General features: G+C 42.2%; 1 protein-coding gene and 1 pseudogene across 3 annotated transcripts in view; one reads left to right on the forward strand and one right to left on the reverse strand.

Annotated features, from left to right (window-relative positions):
- Nucleotides 1-18: 18 nt before the first annotated feature.
- Nucleotides 19-9802, reverse strand: LOC110538988 (annotated as a pseudogene).
- A 4884-nt stretch (nt 9803-14686) lies between these two features.
- Nucleotides 14687-21720, forward strand: part of LOC110538578 (growth arrest-specific protein 7) — a 32273-nt gene continuing 25239 nt past the window's right edge. The window contains exons 1-2 of one of the 3 annotated variants that reach the window (XM_036938651.1): nt 14687-14766; nt 21525-21645. In XM_036938651.1, coding sequence (XP_036794546.1) covers nt 14764-14766; nt 21525-21645 — 124 coding nt within the window. In that variant the 5' untranslated portion in view covers nt 14687-14763. The remainder of the gene's footprint in view (nt 14767-21524; nt 21646-21720) is intronic. The other 2 variants (XM_036938653.1, XM_036938652.1) reach the window with 2 other exon arrangements.

Here is a 21720-nt window from a genome sequence, read left to right on the forward strand (position 1 = left end):
CAGAGCCCAACCTTCACTTTAATACTCAACATTTTGTGGAGAATGGTCCTTGGTATATGGTTTGCTTACAGCTTCCTCAGCCTGTCTTTTGTAGGCCTTCACTTTGATCTGTAATTTATCCACCAAATCCTGAAGTCTAGTAACATTCTTCTTGCCTTCCTCAGTCTGTATGAAATCACAGGTGCAAGTTTATTTTTCACAAACGGTTCAGGACAATGTGATAAGTGGATTGCAATTTAATTTGAAACTAGGGCTATGCCCATGAATGGAAAATAAATACATCTGTTAAAATGTTGGTGACAATATGACTTTACCTCTTGATTATACGGTACATTAATACGTTCTTATTTCTTACCTGATTGGTGAGCTCTTTCTCCCTCCTCTCATATTTAAGAACTCCATTGATAGCATCAACCCCCTGCTTTTGCTCAGTCTCAAGCTCATTTTCCAGATCACGGACCTAGATAGAGAAGTTTCTAAATCAGTATGCAATACAGTATTATAATTACCTTTGCTACATACCCTGCCCTCCAGTTGTACACGGAGCTCACATTCCTTATGCTCCAGAGATGCCTGAATGGGATAATGTACAGTCAGAATAGACAGGAAGGTATTGTAGTTGGGAATTAGGATAAATATGAGGTACCCATCTTTACTATTACCTCTGCCTCCTCCAGGGCAGTCTGAACCTCTGTCTTCTCCTGTTCAGACTTTCTTTGACTTTTCAAGCTCATGGTTTTTCCTGTTTCCCCTAGCTGTCCAGTAAGATCCATCATTTCCTCTAGAAAAGAAAAACATTTTCAGTAAGCATAATTGTTTCTATACTTAAAGATAGTGTGGCATGAGCGCATTTACTTAATAAAGAACCTTGACATACGTTGCAGGTTTTTGTTTTCGCGTTTCGAAATTGTGTAGAGATTCTTCATTTGAAGTTTAGTGCCCATGAAGCGAACCTCTTTCAACAATGCCTCCAGCTCTGCCTGACTCTGACTTCCACTCTGCAAATTACAAAATAGTACTTATTATAGACAGGCTATATTTGTCATATAAATAAACACGTTAAAGCATCATGAACATTTATTTCTAAAATAGTAGGTATGCTATCTTGCACCTTATCAACATTTCTTTGCTTCTTGTCCAAAGAGACAGCAGCAGAGTTGGCTTTCAATATCCATCAGATACTCCACCTCCCCTTGGTCTTCTCCAATGAGGAGCACTTGGAGTTGGTTGCCTCAACAGCTTCCTCTGCTTCCTGAAGACGTAGGGCTAACTACTTCCTGTGGTGGGAAACATGGAATTCCATAATACCTTTCCCTTTGGTTGAAGCGATCACATGGAGGAAATAGCTCAGTTATGTTTGATCTTACTTGGCCTGTTCAAGTTCCTCAGTGCACTGGATGGCATCAGTCTCAGTCTCATACTTCATACTCATACATCAGTCTCATACATACCTCACTGTTGGCCTTGGACATGCTCTGCTGCAGCTCAGCCTTGGACTCCTGCTCCTCCTCATACAGCTCCCGGATCAGGTCAGAGTCATGGGTTGATTGTAAACTTTGGGCCAGGGCATTCGTAGCCTAATATGGAAAGCAAATGTCAGAGGCTTTTTATTCACAAACATAACATTTTAGTAGCATATATTATGTTGACCTTAACATCCTCCTCATTCTGCCTTTTCAGCTCTTCAATTTGTTGGACTTAGGCTTGTTTGCCATGAGTTAGGTTTGACATTAAGGAATCCTTCTCCTCAAGCTGTCGTGACATCTCCCCTGAAAATGATCAAAATAGAAGTTCAGAAATATGTAGATGTGAATATTTTGGCTTTGGCTATTTGGACGTGAAGTTGTCACCATTTTCTGTCTGGAGTCGAGCCTTCTGGCTCGAAAGGTCATTGATCTCTGATGTTCTTCCTCTTTAGTATTCACTTCACTCAGATGATCTTCAAGAGAACTTCACAGTTTTTCCAAATTGATCAGCAAAATTGTAGATTTCACAAATTAAAAAGCTGTAGCTATTTCAACACATATTTCAAAACCAAAAACAAGCATGAACAAATATTTGTTAACTTACCTTTGCTTTAGCAATAGCCTGCATGTTGCTTGACAGGTCATCCACCTCCACTTAAGCTCACTGCTTAACTCTCTGGAGGTTGTCAATCTGCTCACCCAGTTGCCACACAGTCTGCATGTTTTTTACAGAGTAGAAGAGGTAGCTTCATGCTGTAGAGAGGACTCCTCCAGGTCTCAACGCAGTTTCAGACTCAGCAGCAGAAACGCAGCAGCAGAAACAGCAGAAACTCAGCCTCACGCTTCTTGTTCATCTCAACCTGAGTAGCAGTGGCTCCACCAGCCTCCTCAAGGTTCTCACTGATCTCCTCAAGTTCCCTGGAGAGGTCAGCCCTCTGCTTCTCTAGCTTGGCCCGAACAGCATGATCAGCCTCAGTTTCCTCCTCAAGTTCCTCAATACAAACCTACAGGTTGACAAACTACTATCCAGTTTGCCTAGCACACCCATAGTGCATTTATCCATAACAGATCCTCAAGTTAATTAACCCATTAGACAAATACAGTAAGATTCTTCACCTGAAGCTTTGATTTTCTTCTGAAGTTGTGCAGAAAGAGACTGTTCCTCCTCAACCTTACCCAGCAGCTGTGACACCTCAGTCTTTCCTGTTCATTGCAACATTGTTTAATGTCAAAGTACTGTGAGGTTCCTACAACATTGGTGTAGTTTTATGTTAAAAGTTTAATCCTGTTTTGTGCATGTGTTTTGGGGGGAAAGTAATCATACTGCTTGAGCTTCACATTCAGCTGCTGCTTCTCATTCTCCAGGTCCATTAAGGTCTCCTGAGACAGCTTCAGGTCACCCTCCAGCTTTCTCTTGTTCCAGGGAACCTTAAAGCTACATTCATACAAATAAAATACAGAGTACTGTACATGTACCTTATTTTACATTTCACACATCATCACACCCATGTTCATTTAATAAACTAACATCATCAACTTGCTGTTCCAGCTTGGATTTGGCTTTGTTCAGAGTGTTGACTTTGTCCTCCTCTGATTGCAGGTCACCTAGTGTTTGTTGGTGGACCTCTTGGAGGGTTCTCTTTGGTCAGTTTAGCAACATTCTCACCTTGGGACATGATCTCTTCTTTAAGATTTTTCACCTGAAATAATAATGAAGTGTTTTGAAACTGTTTAAATGGTTTAAACCCTGAGAAAGCCTAATGGGAGTAGGTGGATTACCTTGTTCTCTATGGCATGTTTCTCCTTCTCCACTTTGGCTAAGGTGAGTTCTAAGTCATCCATGTCTATCTTGAGCACTCATCCTCCAGCTTCCTCTTTGCAGTCAGCTCAGCATTCCCATCCTCCTCATCCTCTAGTCTGTTACCTCTACGTTTGTGTTCCATCTGGATCTTGCTTTTGATTAGGACCTCACATCTCTCTTCAGAATCCAGCAGATGATCGGATTCCTAAGTCAGAAATAATAACATTTTGTTGATGTAATAACTACTGAAGTGTTATGTTAATTGCAGATGTATTTCACCATTTATTCAACTATTTTGGGAGTACTTACACCCTGAACTTGAAGGAGAAGGTCATTCTTCTCTTGGACAATGGAGATCTTCTCAAGCTTCTTTCTGATTTGGCCAGATCCTCGTTGTACTTCGTGAAATCCATCTTTATTTGGGCCATCTCTTTTCCAATTCTGCACTCTTCAGAAGAGGCTTGAGGTTGAAATACAGTTTCATCCATGGCCAGTGTTTCACGTTCATGAATGAGCGGAAATTATATTGTATCGTATAAATGGACTCCCTATCAAAGTCAAGTCAAGATTATTCTGTTAGTTTTCATTCAAAATTGACTTAAATGATATTCCAGAGTTCAGTGTTGATATTGCAAAATAGCCATGTTTCCATACCTTCTGGCCATCATGTTCTGGTACTCCAGTCTGTCAACATATCCTCGACACAGTGCCTGAGTGGATGTCACAACATGGGCTAGGCGCTCATCTCTCATCCCCTCCAGAGCACCCAGGAGACCAGCTTTAAAAAAAAACTGAAAAAGAGGAGTTTGGTTTACTATCAATATAGGGTTTGTGCATTACTATTACAGTGTGAAAAGTGCACCTTGGTGTGGCCGAACTTGTACTGAGTATGATCCACATCAATGGAGCCTAGCAGTTTCTCCGCAGCCTTCTTGTTGTCCATGAACTGTCCACCTGGGATAGCACTGGCATTCAGGATCCTGTACCTGAAACATGGGACCAAGCATTAGTACTGAATACACTAGAACCCGTATACCAAGAAGTCCCTAATGAAACCGACCTCCGAGTGCTGCTAACAGTTTAGCTTCCTCACTGTCCCTATACAGAGCTTGAACCAGTGATCCTCTGCTCACAAACACACAGCCGTCCCTCCTTGACAACTTACCAACCATTTGAGCTATACAAAAGGTAGAAATTGAATAGCTCCATCGGCGACATTTCAAGCCAGCTGTGGAGTGAGCTTAAGGCACATTCTTAACTCTGTTACATTAACATGTGTCCCCCAATTTGCCTCTGCTTGAAGTCCCCATAAATGATTCTGCTTGGGAATCCCTTCCTGCAGATTCTGATCCCCTCCAACACCATTGCAGCGCAGCTGGTGGATGACCAAGTGGTTCAATGGAGTTGATATTGAGCAGATTATCCTGAGTACCTGGTGTTTTGGTCTCATTTGGAATCAAACACTGCACAAAGTGAGGATGGGTTGTTCTCAAGTTTGTCATGAGCTTGCCAAGGTTCTCCTGAAAATATGTAATGTAAGAATGTATCAGGAAGTGTAGGTATATAGACTATATACAATAGCTCATGTGGGGAGAGAATGATATCTTATTTTGTCTATACAGCACTACACATTGATCAACACCTTACTCTGAACAGAGCGGAACCTGTTTGGAACGATGCTCCGTTCTTAGCAACTTTCTTGGCCGCACCACCTGCCACAGGCTCTGAAGAAACAATGTTGAAATAATTATCAGTACTGCATGGCCTGTTATTTTAGCTATGTGAGATGAATTAAGATGGTCTTCATAGTCAGTTGATCTAATTTGATCAGGTAATATAAACAGAAAATGCATGGTTACCATCTGTTGCAGAGAAGGTTGCATAAAGCATACAGTATTTTGACAGATGACTTCTAGTACAGCTGCAGAACACTCATTCAACGGGTCCTTGTTCTCCTCTAGCCAGCCAGTGATACTGTAGTCCACAGTACCAGCATAGCATAGTGCACCAGGGAGAAGTGGGCCTCAGGTTTGCCTTTGACAATCTTTGGCTTTTGGAAAGCTTGGTTCTGTCCAAGATGCTGGTCATAGAGTTTGTTCTTGAAAGAAGGGTCTGTTGACATAGGGAACATAGACTCCTCTTCAAGGATGGACAAAATAAATAATAAATATTATATAAATAAATATAAACAGTATGGGGATGAGGTAGGTCAATTGGGTGGGCTATTTACCGATAGGCTATGCACAGCTGCAGCGATCGGTTAGCTGCTCAGATAGCAGATGTTTGAAGTTGGTGAGGGAGATAAAAGTCTCCAACTTCAGCGATTTTTGCAATTCGTTCCAGTCACAGGCAGCAGAGAACTGGAACGAAAGGCGGCCAAATGAGGTGTTGGCTTTAGGGATGATCAGTGAGATACACCTGCTGGAGCGCGTGCTACGGGTGGGTGTTGCCATCGTGACCAGTGAACTGAGATAAGGCGGAGCTTTACTTAGCATGACCTAGATGACCTGGAGCCAGTGGGTCTGGCGACGAACATGTAGCGAGGGCCAGCCGACTAGAGCATACAGGTCGCAGTGGTGGGTGGTATAAGGTGCTTTAGTAACAAAACGGATGGCACTGTGATAAACTGCATCCAGTTTGCTGATTAGAGTATTGGAAGCTATTTTGTAGATCACATCGCCGAAGTCGAGGATCGGTAGGATAGTCAGTTTTACTAGGGTAAGTTTGGCGGCGTGAGTGAAGGAGGCTTTGTTGCGAAATAGAAAGCCGACTCTAGATTTGATTTTAGATTGCCGAGAATAACTAGTCAAATGCAGGGCATTCAACATGATTAAATCAATGTATATGGTTTTTGACAATACCTTCTCAATAAGTTCAATTCAGGGAGCCAAGTTGTCACGGCCATTGAATGAAGTAGACCAAAGCGCAGCGTGGTGAGCGTACATATTCCTTTTTATATGATGACGCCGACAAAAACAACAAACAATCCAACCGTGACGCTTAAGTGCAATGTGCCACAAACAAAGTTAACTTCCCTCCATGAAAGAAGGTAAAAAATATATATATATATATATTTTTAAAAGAGCTACCTAAGTATGGTTCCCAATCAGAGACAACGATAGACAGCTGTCCCTGATTGAGAACCATACCCGGCCAAAACATAGAAAAACTAAATCATAGATAACAAAAACATAGAATGCCCACCCCAAATCACACCCTGACCAAACTAAATAGAGACATTAAAAGGCTCTCTAAGGTCAGGGCGTGACACAAGTCCATACCAAAGTCAATGGACTCCCAGTCTATTCCTTCCTTCTTGTATTCCTCTTGTTCCAACACAAACATGTGATGATTGAAAAACTGTTGCAGTTTCTCATTAGTGAAGTTGATGCAGAGCTGTTCCAGTGTGTTGTACTGAGGGAATATGAAAGTATCATGTAAATGAATGCCTGAGGATCAATGTGTGCTTGTTTCATTTCACAAAACATTAGTCATGAAAGATATCAATATGTTGGAACCATATGTTACGGTGCGTGAATGAGGACCCAAAAGCGAATTAACGTAAACAGAACTTCTTTAATAACAAAATATAGGTAGGCTCAGATGGACCGGCAGATTCCGACAGGACAGGACAAGGTTGCAGCAAACATGACGATAGTCTGGTTCAGGCATGAAAAACACAAACAAGAATCCGACAAAGAAAGGAACAAAAACAGAGAGAGATATAGAGGACTAATCAGAGGGAAAAAGGGAACAGGTGGGAAAAGGGGTGACGAGGTAGTTAGGAGGAGACAAGGAACAGCTGGGGGAAAGAGGGGGAGAAAAGGTAACCTAATAACGACCAGCAGAGGGAGACAGGGTGAAGGGAAAGGACAGAAACAAGACACAACATGACAATACATGACACCATACTTCAAAGATCTCAAATCCAGCAATATCCAGAACACCAATGAAATGTTGTCTGGCCTGCTTTGTATCCAGTTGTTGGTTGATCCTTAAGACCATCCAACAGAACATCTTCTCATAGACTGATTTGGCAAGGGCTCCAATGGAGTTATACACCTATAATGTATAGAAAATATCCCCTTAGTTGACCATGACTTAGTCTAAAGACACATATTGTCCATGTCTTACTGCCTTACTTGCTGAATGGTTTGTCCTTTGGTGACATACATATCATTCCCAACCTTTACTCTGGGATAACAGAGATTTTTGAGCAGGTCAGCAGAGTTCAAGCCCATCAGGTATGCTGCTTTATCAGCTTCTGTGTTGGGAACACAACAATACTTTACAAACAGAGCAGACAACTGTCAATTTATGACATTACAACTTTTGTTTTGTTAATACCTGTTCTCTATGACAAAGATTGATGACTACCTGATTAATTGTGTTTTATTCAGTTATGATATACACAATCATGTGATGAAGGGTTTTTAGAGTGTTCCCCCTCACCCTCGGTGCCATCAGGTTCTGCCTGTTCCTCACGCTGCTTCTGCTTGAACTTCGTGTTCCCATGATGCATTATGGCTCCAGTCAGCTTTTAGATGCCCACTTTTTCCATCAGCAGTAAAACCCAGGATATCAATAGCTTCCTGTGCCATATAAGAGGGACATCAAATGAAAGCTATTTGAAAAGAAACCATGCATATTTGATCACCTTAACTCAACTCACATCTGTAGCTATCAATTCATCTGCATCGTCTATGCTCTTCACAGTGATCTCTCCTTGACTTATAAAGGCAAAGTCATAGGAGTTTGTGGTGATGAGAAGCATATCTGAAAGGGGAAACTAAATTAGACTGGGGTCCCCAATTGAAAACATTTTTTAAAAGTACATTTATCCCAATGTTTTTATGAATATCGCTAGCAGCAACAGAATAGACAAGTTTACAATGACATACAGTACCTTCAGTAGAAAAGAGGACAATATCTTTGTTCTAACTTTATTTCTCAACTCCTAATACTGAGCAAATTACACTCACCCGGAGCCAGTTACACTAACTGGAGTATCTGACATACGTAGACTTTGAAAAGCACCCACAAACAGGACACTGTACCAGTGCATTTTATCTCAATATCAAATCATTTCTGTGTAATTAAGTACCTTACCGTTATTTGTTTTCAATTCAAATGGTCAAAAAGAAACAAAAGTAGCTTCTTAGCAAAGAGCAATTTCTCAAGCAAGAATTCTTTGCTAGGACTGTCTGGGAGAGGTCTGTGGGGAGGGGAAAATGGAACATTTGCTGTTATTGGCAGTGTCACTTTCTGACCATAGTTCTTGTGTGTTTTCCTTGTTTTAGTGTTGGTCAGGACGTGAGCAGGGTGGGCATTCTATGTTGTGTGTCTAGTTTCTGTGTTTCTGTGTTTGGCCTGATATGGTTCTCAATCAGAGGCAGGTGTTGGTCATTGTCTCTGATTGGGAACCATATTTTGGTAGCCTGTTTTGTGTTGGGTTTTGTGGGTGATTATTTCCGTTTCTGTGTTTGTTTCACCACACAGGACTGTTTCGGTTTTCACATTTATTGTTTTGTACATTTGTAGTGGTTTCGCGGTATTCGTCTTGATTAAAGATGTTTAACCCTAACCACGTTGCGTTTTGGTCCGCCTCTCCTTCCCAGGAAGAAAGCCGTTACAGGCAGAGAGGTTTGGAACTCTCTTTCTTATTGGTTTATTAATGAATAAATTATGTCACCATGGAGTGATGTTGCCATGGAAGGCCAAAACTCCATACCACCAAAACAGGCTGACATTTTTACACTTAAAGGACATTATCATAAGTTTCACAATTTCACAGTATTATTCAAACCTTGTAGCGTGGAAATATATATACTGTATATAAAAGCTGCTCTTAGTGAAAATGTGTTTGGAGTTATTATTCACCTGATGATAAGACATGCTAACATATGATGGGGGTCACATTTGATGGGGGTCACATATGATGGGGGTCACATATTATTTGCTAGTGTGTGTGTGTGTGTGTGTGTGTGTGTGTGTGTGTGTGAGAGAGAGAGAGTCTTAGTAAGAGAGATACTGCAGTATGTCAAGATTCTACGTACCAATAAGCTCTGGCTTGTTGCAGGTAAGCTGGTAGAATATATGGTAGCTCCTCTCAGCACCCAATTGAAATGTCACTACATTTTTCCAGCAGATCTTTCATTAACAAAGCAGAATTAATTCAACATCACAGTATATGGATAAAGTCTGGAAATGCATTTTAGCAACAAAACAAATGTTGTACTTACACACTTCAATATCTGCTGAGGCCAGTTTACCCGTTGTACCAAAGTGTATTCTAATGAATTTGCCCTTTTTGAGAAAAAAAAAATGTCTTACTGTAAGTTTAACGTTGTTCAGCTCTTATTGCTACGTTTCTGCATAAAAAACAATTCTGTTGGATTCTGTTTTCACTCACAAAGCGAGAGGAGTTGTCGTTCCTCACTGTCTTGGCATTCCCAAAAGCCTCCAGCAGAGGGTTGGCCTGGATGATTTGATCCTCCAGGGTTCCCTGCCACAAGAAAGGAAATGTATCTGACATCCATTCCTGTACAGCACCTGTCAAAGCCCTTTCCTGTACATCACCAGTCAAAGCCCATTCCTGTACAGCACGAGTCAAAGCCCATTTCTGTACATCACCAGTCAAAGCCCTTTCATGTACATCACCAGTCAAATCCCATTTCTGTACAGCACTAGTTAAAGCCCATTTCTGTACAGCACGAGTCAAAGCCCATTCCTGTACAGCACCAGTCAAAGCCCATTCATGTACATCACCAGTCAAAGCCCATTCCTGTACATCACCAGTCAAAGCCCATTCCTGTACAGCACCGGTCAAAGCCCATTCCTGTACATCACCAGTCAAAGCCCATTCCTGTACAGCACCGGTCAAAGCCCATTCCTGTACATCACCAGTCAAAGCCCATTCCTGTACATCACCAGTCAAAGCCCATTCCTGTATAACACGAGTCAAAGCCCATTCCTGTACATCACCAGTCAAAGCCCATTCCTGTACATCACCAGTCAAAGCCCATTCCTGTATAACACGAGTCAAAGCCCATTCCTGTACATCAACATTCAAAGCCCATTCCTGTACATCACCAGTCAAAGCCCATTCCTGTACAGCACCTGTCAAAGCCCATTCCTGTACATCACCAGTCAAAGCCCATTCCTGTACAGCACCGGTCAAAGCCCATTCCTGTACATCACCAGTCAAAGCCCATTTCTGTACATCACCAGTCAAAGCCCATTCCTGTACAGCACCGGTCAAAGCCCATTCCTGTACATCACCAGTCAAAGCCCATTCCTGTATAACACGAGTCAAAGCCCATTCCTGTACATCACCGGTCAAAGCCCATTCCTGTATAACACGAGTCAAAGCCCATTCCTGTACATCACCAGTCAAAGCCCATTCCTGTACATCACCAGTCAAAGCCCATTCCTGTACATCACCAGTCAAAGCCCATTCCTGTACAACACGAGTCAAAGCCCATTTCTGTACATCACCAGTCAAAGCCCATTCCTGTACATCACCAGTCAAAGCCCATTCATGTACATCACCAGTCAAAGCCCATTCATGTACATCACCAGTCAAAGCCCATTTCTTGTCAATCTACCTACCTACTTCCTGCAGCTTACTGCAATCACTGAATCCCTTGACACCAAAAAAGCTGTGCATTTCAACGGTCCAGAAGCCTGTCTGAGAATGCAACCATATAACATGGAAATCTGCTTTTTAACATGAAGTTATAAGAATTCAGCTATTCTTGTCAAGCATGGGGGGAGACATACCTTGTTGCTGATGCTAAGGGGGCGAGCATAGCCTGCTGCAGAAGCCTCTTTTATACTGGGCCATTGTCCTTGGTGAGAATTTGCACCAGTATTATCTGCCAAAGCATTCATCTGCTGTTGTTGAGAAGAGCATTTGACCCCAAAGCTATAAATATGAGTTGTGCTTAGTAGGCATTTTGGACACACTCACTATTCATTCATCCAGGTTGTTACATTAATCAAGATCCAATTCCATAGACTCGGCTACATTTAAAATAAAGTAGGGGTACTCTACTAAATATTCCATATCAGACTTAACATTGGCCAAAGACAACTTTACGTACCGTAGTTACAGTATGAGCAAACTATATAAATTGTGGGCTAATAGATTTGTCCCTTTTTCCTCTACCCCGGGGAATGTGATATAACAGAGATATCTGACAACCAGCAGCTTGTTTAATGACTGTCTTAGTGCGGTTGCTATTTCAGTGATTGTAGAAAAGTAACATGATTTCTCAGACACGTTCAGTATGATTTGAAGAGGATTGTTTCCCTTCTTTTTAACGGATAATTCAGGTTAATTGGGATGGAAATACTGGAGTACAAAGCCCTGGACTTGGATACAGCTGTTTTAACAATAAGTACATGGCCACAGTCCAAACAGCAGTTACAGTATGAACCCTGTTCTTCTCCTGTTCTTCTCCTGTTCATCAGAATGGCAGAATTAACCGGCATAACTTATATGTCCACTCTACTGACCATAATATTCACAAAGAAGTAAAGTTAATCATTTTCATGTGACATTTTGGATCATTGTTAAAGGGATACTTCAGGATTTTGGCCTTTTATCTACTTCCCCAGAGTCAAATGAATTTGTGGATGCCATAATCAACATCCATGGCACAGTGGGTAAACTGCCTTGCTCAGGGGGAGAACAACAGATTTTTACCTTGTCAGCTCAGGGATTCGATCCAGCAACCTTTCCGTTACTGGCCCAAAGCTCTAACCACTAGGCTACCTGCCGCCACTGACTGGAAGTCTATGGGTATCTACTAGCATGCTAGCAGATATTCATAGACTGCTATTCATTGAGCTAACGCTAGTTGGCATTTGCGCTTGTTAGCAACTTCATTCAAACTGCACGCAGAGACATAAATATGGTATCCACAAGTTCATCTCACTCTGGGGAAGTCCCAAAGAATCCTTTTAAGACAAGTTCATCTCACTCTGGGGAAGTCCCGAAGTATCCCTTTAAGACAAGTTCATCTCACTCTGGGGAAGTCCCAAAGAATCCTTTTAAGACAAGTTCATCTCACTCTGGGGAAGTCCCGAAGTATCCCTTTAAGACAAGTTCATCTCACTCTGGGGAAGTCCCGAAGTATCCCTTTAAGACAAGTTCATCTCACTCTGGGGAAGTCCCGAAGTATCCCTTTAAGACAAGTTCATCTCACTCTGGGGAAGTCCCGAAGTATCCCTTTAAGACAAGGCTTCATCAGAACGTTATTATTCCATGTGACTGTAGAGTGCAATGTCACAGCAAGGTGAGCGATAGGACAGTGTACTCACATAGTGACATCCAAGTGTATGCCAACTAGAAATGAACGAAGCAGGATTTGTATTTCACTTTGATTGAACATTTGATATGTCATGGACAGCAGGATAGCCTAGTCTGCAAGGGCTTTGAACTTAATATCCACACACAAGGTGTCCTTACACAATGAATGTATGGGATAACAAATGAATGAATACATACCTAAACTGAGAACGATCAAATAAGACAGTGTAGTTCAAGTTGTTGGACACTGAATATTGTGCTTTGGGGTGACAAACGTAATTCAGTTTGAAGAATTACAGATCTTGAACTGAGATGTCAGATACTGTGTTTATTTATGTATCTGTTGCTTGGTGTAACATTTTATGGATTTTAAATGGTCAAATCAAATCTTCTAAAGGCTATTCCTTTTCATTCTGTGTGAGTGAAAGCATCACACTGCTTGTTTCTCCGTTATCTTCCACAAGAGGGTGCTTACTTACTGAGCTTAGCGTAGCTGCATCAATCACGTTCTGGTGTGAAAAGCTTTTCTAGTACAAGATGTCGATGACAATAAGCAAGCCTTTCAAACCTGTCGTCTTTCACTTCAAAATGTACAGTAATAGGGCCTGCCTGACGAGAAGGCCTCCTCCGCACGCGAATGCATGCACACACGCACACACACACGCACACACACACACAAACGTGATGTACCTATATGTATATACAGTACACTTTACAATAGTAATCAAAGGTACAGTATATGAAGTGTATTTGAAAGTTGAGCAATCTGAAAGGGGACTATTATGATCTGCAGGCTGATCAACTCATGAACTCCATTAACTGATAAGTCTGATCAACTCATTAACTCCATTAACTGATCAGTCTGATCCACTCATTAACTGATCAGATACAGATACTCCACAGCTGCTGTAGGCGCATATTTGTGTTTTATACCCCTCATAACAGACGAGAGAACCAACATTGAATTCTTGCTGCTCCTTCAGTGAAGATTGTTTGATAACATGACACACTCCATTGAAGTCGGTCAATGATGCTCCAGTATGCTCTGGAGCTAATAAACGGTGCTTTGCCACTTATCAACAAGTTCAGTCAACAAGAAACACTGTGTCCTCATTTATGGAACGTTTAGTGTGAGCTTATGTGTTCTTCTAACTCATATTCAAAACGCAAGAGGACAACGTGTTCGTTTCAGACATTATCATGTGTTGTCAATCATCAACATCTCAAGAATCTCATCATGAAGCCGTCCCTATAGTGCACATTGCGTACCAGATATACTACTGTAACAGGCTTTGAGAACGTAATGCTGAGTATGAGTTCTGTGTCTTATAGGTAATGTAAGCCTTTGTTCTGATTTGCATTTAGCTGAGTGATTGTGAGAAGGACAAAAGAAATAGGCCTTATAAACATATTCCACACAAATAGTCCCCCATGGCCTTGATGAGCTCTTAAGGACATGTCAGACATCCTGGCTGTAAACGAACTTGATGTTGAACAGGACGACTCCTCTTGAAAGTTGGGTTTCTAAAGATTGAAAATGTGTCTGCTGTCTTCTCTGGTTCTTATCGCTTTTTCATTTAGATCTCTGTCAAGCCAGCTGCCAGATGATGTAGCCTGGCCGGCTGCATGCCATGTTAGAGATAGTCAGTCACAATCAGTCAGTATCAGAGGGGAGTGTGGCAGCTCGAACACACTTCACACAGGGTCAATTTGATTTATAAGAAATGGAGGGACGGACCAACACAAAACAGGCCTTGTTGCCTGCGAGTGCCTCACAGCTCTGTCTCACAGTGTTGGCCATTGTGTAGCCTGCCATGGAGCAGGGTCTTGGCTGCATCTGGGAACGGGCTTCCAGACCCTTACATCTGCTAACAAAGACTCATAGAAAATGTCTCAGACCACAAGATGGTTCTTCCTGGACCGTTTTATTCTTCATCCTGTAAATAAAGAAAAGAGGCGGAGTAGAAAGATGTTTAGTGTCTGTCCATTCCTTCCATGTCTTAGCTTTGACCCTGGGTGCCGGGTCACTCTGGCCAGTAATAAGAACCCATATGTGTGACAAATGTTTCCTCCTCCTGGTTCTAAAATAACCTTGTCCCACTCAATGTTCACTGTGACTAGTTAACGGACACTTCTCTCATTTGGCTGTTTGCTTCCTTACGACGTAGTCTTAGCCCAACATGGTAAGGCTTTGCTTTTAATGCCATTATTATCAGTCTCTGTTATCAATGACATTTTTGACAGTACTTTATGTGCGGTGTTAATTTTTTTAAACATATTTATGAGTTCCTTCAATGGAACATTGTTGCTTCAGTGGAACAATTGTGGTAGTCAGACAGAATGGGTACAGGAGATTCATTGGCTCTGTTCAAGCCTTTGTGTCAGATGTAGTTGTATTTTCTTTCTCATCCTTTTGAGTTTGGTGGATTTTTATTCTGCTTAGACATGGTCTGTCTGTCTCTGTCCAGATATAGCTCTCATATCCCGCTTCTTCTGTAGCCCAATGTGTGTGTGGGGGGGGCCTGCCAAAACACTTTGATCTTCACTGTTGGTTTTAAATGTCCCTCTGTCCCTCAGCCACCCTGCTCTCCTAGCTCAGTCAAATTTCCTTTTCTTCTGTGTCTTCAGGAAGGCTCTGTTTCCTTTGAAAGAAAAAAACAGAACCTGTGAAATGAAGTCTGGATTGTTTATTGTCACGTTCATTAGCCTGTGTAAGAAACAGGGCACACTGATTTGTCCATGTTTGCCCCTTTTTATCATTATCATGTGTGGAGTTACGGTATGTTGTTTTACAAGACTTTTCTCATAATTACTGAAACTTACAGTACAGTTAGTACTGTACATGCCCTGGAGCCACAGAGAAAATCATGTAAAAACAAATGACATTTAGTCTACTCTTTTGTGAGTGTTTCAGATTAAGAGTCACTTACCTTACTGAACTGAATGCAACATTTTGTTGCAATATATTATTTAACACGTACACAAATGTGGGTGACTGACAACAAGCACAACAATGACTTCATTTGAATTGATTTGATTGGACAGAATGGAAGATATTATGTGCATAGCAGAGCCTGAGGTAGCAGGTTGAATCAATGCAGATGCAGTGTTTTTGAAATCACCTCAGTATGTAGACATTCTAAACAAAGGGCCATACAATGACAATCAACTCAATTGACTGATGACTCAAAGCTAGTGTAACAGTATAGCTTCCGTCCCTCTCCTCGCCTTGAACCAGGGACCCTCTGCACACATCAACAACCGCCACCCTTGAAGCATCGTTACCTATCGCGCCACAAAAGCCACGGCCCTTGCAGAGCAAGGGGAACAACTACTTCTAGGTCTCAGAGCGAGTGACGTCACTGACTGAAACACTATTAGCGCGCACCACCGCTAACTAGCTAGCCATTTCACATCGGCCACACTAGCACAAGTACAACATTTGCAGTGGGATTTCATCTATTCCTCCCACTCTCGTTCTCTGGAACATTTCCCAATGACCTTTCGCTAAGCCTTGCCCCCTTTGGTTACTGTTGCAACCTTGGACATCATTTTCCTGAGAAACCCAATTCCCCATTCAACCACTGGCGAAATCCTCTCAAAATGATCTCAAACTGTTTAAAATATATAATGAAATTAAACCCTACCTCAGTGGGTTAAACACAGACTACGCCTTACACAGACTACGCCTTACACAGACTACGCCTTACACAGACTACGCCTTACTAACTCTTGGTTATGTTGTGGTGGACTGTCATTACAATTGCTTCAAGGGAACCTGGTAATGTTTGTAGTGTAGCTAACCACTGAATGGTGCTGAATTCACTCAGCATGCAGTCAAAGATATAACCACTTCTGGAGCTAACTAGTGCTCATAAATCGTATCCTGATCTCGACAGCAGATGAGAGTTGTGTTCATAACATTGCTAACTTAGCTAGCTAACATAGTTATACAATGTAACAAATGTATAATTTCGGATTCGAAAAATACTCCATCAACAGACTCTGCACTTCAGGAATCACAATACTCCCTTTGCACTGCTCAATTATTAAGCTATTTCATTTTTTATTTTTTATAACTCAGTTTTTGCCATAGCCCTCACTGGCTTTCATGCAATTGGAAGGTGAGCTTGTCCAATGTGTTGGACTTGACAGTTGTCGCACTGCGATTGGTTGCTAAAAATTCTGGGGCGGAGCTTAGCGAATGGTAATTTGCTGTTGAAAGCAATTTGAAGTTTAAAACTGTTACAGGGCACTCGGTGCACCACCAAAACTTCCTGGAGTGACAGTGAAAGGGCTTTGCCCACCAGGCCACACCACTGAGTGAGAGAGATAGGCCCTAAGTAGGATGGATACAATAGGCAGAGAGATACATTGACATGCAGAGTCGAGTGTAGAGAAAATCAGTCAGCGGTGAGGATTTAACACTAGGCCAGGTCTTCCTTTAGTACCCCTGTCTCTAACCAGCTTCAGGTGCTGCACTATAATAATCCCCCTATTGCAGGTAGCACAAAGTGGGGTTAATGCTCTCATTCATTCCCAGTCATACCAATGAAGCCACAGAAGGGCATGCTAACAGCAAGAGCCCAGACTCTCCTCTGTAGTGGTGGGAGAAGGCCTGTCCTGTTGCTTTGTTGGTATTCAATGGGAACTGGATACTGGAGGGGAGTATACTCTATAAAGAGCCTCCTCCCAGGGGTTGCAGTGGGAGCACCACCCCAAAGGATTGTGGGATTTGGCAGGAGATATCCAGAGGATTTTGTCCTTTTAAATTCTTTGAAAGCTTGGACGCCGTTCCGCTTTATTCAACAGTTTTTTGCAAGGGGACATGTGAAATCGCTACAGCTCAGGGAAGTGAGATACATCACATGTGATACAAATCTCAAGATAAGAATCTGTCATTTACATTTGTCTGGGAGGATTAATTAGTTAACCACTCATGTCTCCGGCAAAAAGTACCAGTTCACTGCTATTCCATGGTTCAGAGGATGGTATGCTGCCTAAGATGCATTAGGTCAGGGTTAGTAGTGGCCATTATACTTGTATAAAGTCTGATTTATGTTAAGCTAATGGACATTGTGCTCCTTGGTGATACAGTATGTTCATGATTTGTCTGACATAGTGTAATCACATACAGTATGTCCTTATTGGGAGCTTGAGGAAGGATAATGCATTTTATGAGCTCATGATAAATGACTGAGGACAGTTTCCTGCAGCACAGCATGGCTCGTCAATGAAGACGAGGTGCTTTGTCTTGTACTCACTGCAAACTGCTCACTGCAAGCCCAGTGCTTTATATCAGAAAGAGAGACAGAAAGGAATCCCTTTCATCTTGTACATCAAACGAGTGTAGATATCAGCAGGATCTCTCTGCTTTATCATTCCATTAATATCCTTCTCTTCTCTCCTCCCTTTCCCCCTCTCCTCCCCCTCTGTCCCCACACTCCGCAGTGGATCTGGGGTAGGGTCGTGACTAGCAGCCAGTCACCATGTTAGAAATGGTACAGGCAGAGTTCAGCAGGCCCTCTGTCAGATACAGCAGACAGCTTTGACTGGGCAACACACTGTTGCTAATGACAATGAATTGTTGGTCAGGCCATCCCTGTAGATTAAAGAGGACTTTTGCCTTATAAAGTACACTGCAGTAAATTCTGCAGTCGCAATGTGACCAGGAGATTTATGGGTGTGTATGAGCCTTCTGGGAACTGCTGATAAGGTCCAAGAAGCTGTTATTGTTATTTATCCAGATAGTGGATCATTGTGAATAACACCCTCCAACCAAGGGAAGGCACTGTGAAAGCCCTGAAGAAAGCAATGTGAGCCGAAAAGAATAGCTTCTAAATAATAACAGCACATCGGAACGGATGTTGTTTGCTTATGTGAGAATGCTATTCATTGACTACAGCTCAGCGTTAAACACCATAGTACCCTCAAAGCTCATCACTAAGTTAAGTAACCTGGGACTAAACACCTCCCTCTGTAACTGGATCCTGGACTTCCTGACGGGCCGCCCCCAGGTGGTGAGGGTAGGTAGCAACACATCTGCCACGCTGATCTTCAACACTGGAGCTCCACAGGGGTGCGTGCTCAGTCCCCTCCTGTACTCCCTGTTCACCCACGACTGCATGGCCAGGCACGACTCCAACACCATCATTAAGTTTGCAGACGACACAAGAGTGGTAGGCCTGATCACAGACAACGAAGAGACAGCCTATAGGGAGGAGGTCAGACACCTGGCCATGTGGTGCCAGAATAACAACCTATCCCTCAATATAGCCAAGACTAAGGAGATGATTGTAGACTACAGGAAAAGGAGGACCGAGCATGGCCCCATTCTCATCGACGGGGCTGTAGTGGAGCAGGTTGAGAGCTTCAAGTTCCTCAGTGTCCACATCAACAACAAACTAGAATGGTCCAAACACACCAAGACAGTCGTGAAGAGGGCATGACAAAGTCTATTCCCCCTCAGGAAACTTAAAAGATTTAGCATTGGTCCTGAGATCCTCAAAAGGTTCTACAGCTGCAACATCGAGAACATGGCTGCATCACTGTCTGGTACGGCAACTGCTCGGCCTCTGACCACAAGGCACTACAGAGGGTAATGCGTATGGCCCAGTACATCACTGGGGCTAAGCTGCCTGCCTCCAGGTTCTCTACACCAGGCGGTGTCAGAGGACGGCCCTAAAAATGGTCAAAGACCCCAGCCACCCCAGTCATAGACTGTTCTCTCTACTACTGCATGGCAAGCGGTACCGGAGTGCCAAGTCTAGGATGAAAAGGCTTCTCAACAGTTTTTACCCCCAAGCCATAAGACACCTGAACAGGTCATCAAATGGCTGTTTGCATTGTGTGCCCCCCCCCCAACTCTCCCCCAAACCCTATTTTTATGCTGTTGCTGCTCTCTGTTTACATCATATATGCATAGTCACTTTAACTATACATTCATGTACATACTACCTCAATTGGGCCGACCAACCAGTGCTCCCGCACATTGGCTAACCGGGCTATCTACATTGTGTCCCGCCACCCACCACCCACCAACCCTTATTTTACGCTACTGCTACTCTCTGTTCATCATATATGCATAGTCATTTAACCATATCTACATGTACATACTACCTCAATCAGCCTGACTAACCGGTGTGTGTATGTAGCCTTGCTACTTTTATAGCCTGTCCTTTTACTGTTGTTTTATTTCTTTACTTACCTATTGTTCACCTAACACCTTTTTTGCACTATTGGTTAGAGCCTGTAAGTAAGCATTTCACTGTAAGGTTGTATTCGGTGCACGTAACAAATAAACTTTGATTTTATTTGATTTCAAGGGAACATGTGCAGTGGTGGACAAATATATTGGAACCCTTGAACTACTGAAATAAGTTAAAATGGAACCATTTTTGTCAACATTGCAGAACCAATTTTTTGGGGGGAAACTTAAGTTTACAATGTTATTTAAGAAAATTATTTAAGTAAATAAATAAATGTATTTAAAAAATTTCAACAAATGGCATGGACAAAATAAATGGCACCCAGGAGCTAATACTTGGTTAAACATGACTGGAAAAAACACTTCTTCAGCTGCAAACTGCTCCAATTTTTCAATGTTTGAGTGATACCTTTCACCAACTGCTGTTTTCTGATCTCACCATAGGTTTATGATGGGATTCAGATCTGGACTCATTGCTGGCCACTGCAGGAGTAAAAGTCTAAAAGTATTTGGTTTTAAATATACTTAAGTATCAAAAGTAAAAGTATGAATAATTTAAAACTCCTTATAACCATACGACACAATTTTCTTGTTTTTTTTTATTTACTGATAGCAAGGGTCACACTTCAACACTCAGACATCCTTTACAAACAAAGCATTTGTGTTCACTGAGTCCGCCAGATCAGAGGCAGTAGAGATGACCAAGGGATGTTCTCTTGATAAGTGTGTGAATTGGACCGTTTTCTGCCCTGCTCAGCATTCAAAATGTAATAATTTGGAGTACTTTGCCAGGGAAAATGTATGGAGTATAAAGTACATCATTTTCTTTAGGAATGTAGTGAAGTAAAAGTTGTCAAAAATATAAATAGTAAAGTAAAGTAAACGACTTAAATAGTACTTTAAAATATTTTTACTTAAGTACTTTACACCACTGACAGAGACACAGTTTTAGGACACTGGGTTGAACATTGCACTCCAGAACACCTTGATAATCTGCTGATTTCATGATGTCTTGCACACGTTCAAGGCCCCCAGTACCAGAGGCAGATAAGCAAATCCACAGCATTTTCAAACCTCTCCATGTTTAATTGTAGGGAGTGTGTTCTTTTCTTTGTTTGCTTCCTTTGCTCATCGATAAACATAAGGCGGATCTGTGTTGTCAAAGAGCTCTAATTTTGTTCCATTAGGCTTGTTTAGGTGGGGGTTTGCAGAGTGCAATGGGTCTTTCTTTTGTCTCTTTCAGCAGTGGGGTCTTCTCAGTTTACCAACAACCACATGAAGGGTTCCAAGAAAAGAACACCCTTCCTACAATCAAACAAGCTTTCCCATTCCTTGCCACAGTTCAATATTTCCTGAATGAATCATTATATTAATTATGACATTGTTCCTAATTAAAACAGATCTTTCCTACACAGCTGTGTCTGCGCCTGTGATCAGCCTGCTTTAGAAATGTGGGAGTACTTTGTACTGTAACTGGGTAGAAATGAGCAGACACTGCTAATTGGGAACATTAGAGGCTGATACAACCCCTCGTTGATATGCAGATACGTAGTATGGAATATTATGTATACTAATCAAGTCCACAAATCAATTACAGTAAAAAAACTGAACAAAACCAACATTTCTCAATGACTAGTTAATATTTGTACTCACCATTTATATGAGCAAGACTGGGAAACAGTCCCAGCTTCTATTAATTATCTGGTAGTGAAACGAGTGGTATGTTTGTGACAGAAGCCAGCGGCCACCAGCCCTGCACCGGGGGATGAGAGTAAGAGTGTCCCTCTTCCCCAAGGCTGGAGATGTTACAAGTCACCCGAGGGATGCAGGTACTACGTCAACACCGGCAGCAAAGGTAAGCCAGGCACACAGCTCCACCACAACCCTACTGACATGCTCACTCATGTGAGAGGAGGGTCAATATTATGAG

Source organism: Oncorhynchus mykiss, chromosome 12 (assembly GCF_013265735.2).
Source record: "Oncorhynchus mykiss isolate Arlee chromosome 12, USDA_OmykA_1.1, whole genome shotgun sequence".
NCBI classification, from domain to species: domain Eukaryota; kingdom Metazoa; phylum Chordata; class Actinopteri; order Salmoniformes; family Salmonidae; genus Oncorhynchus; species Oncorhynchus mykiss.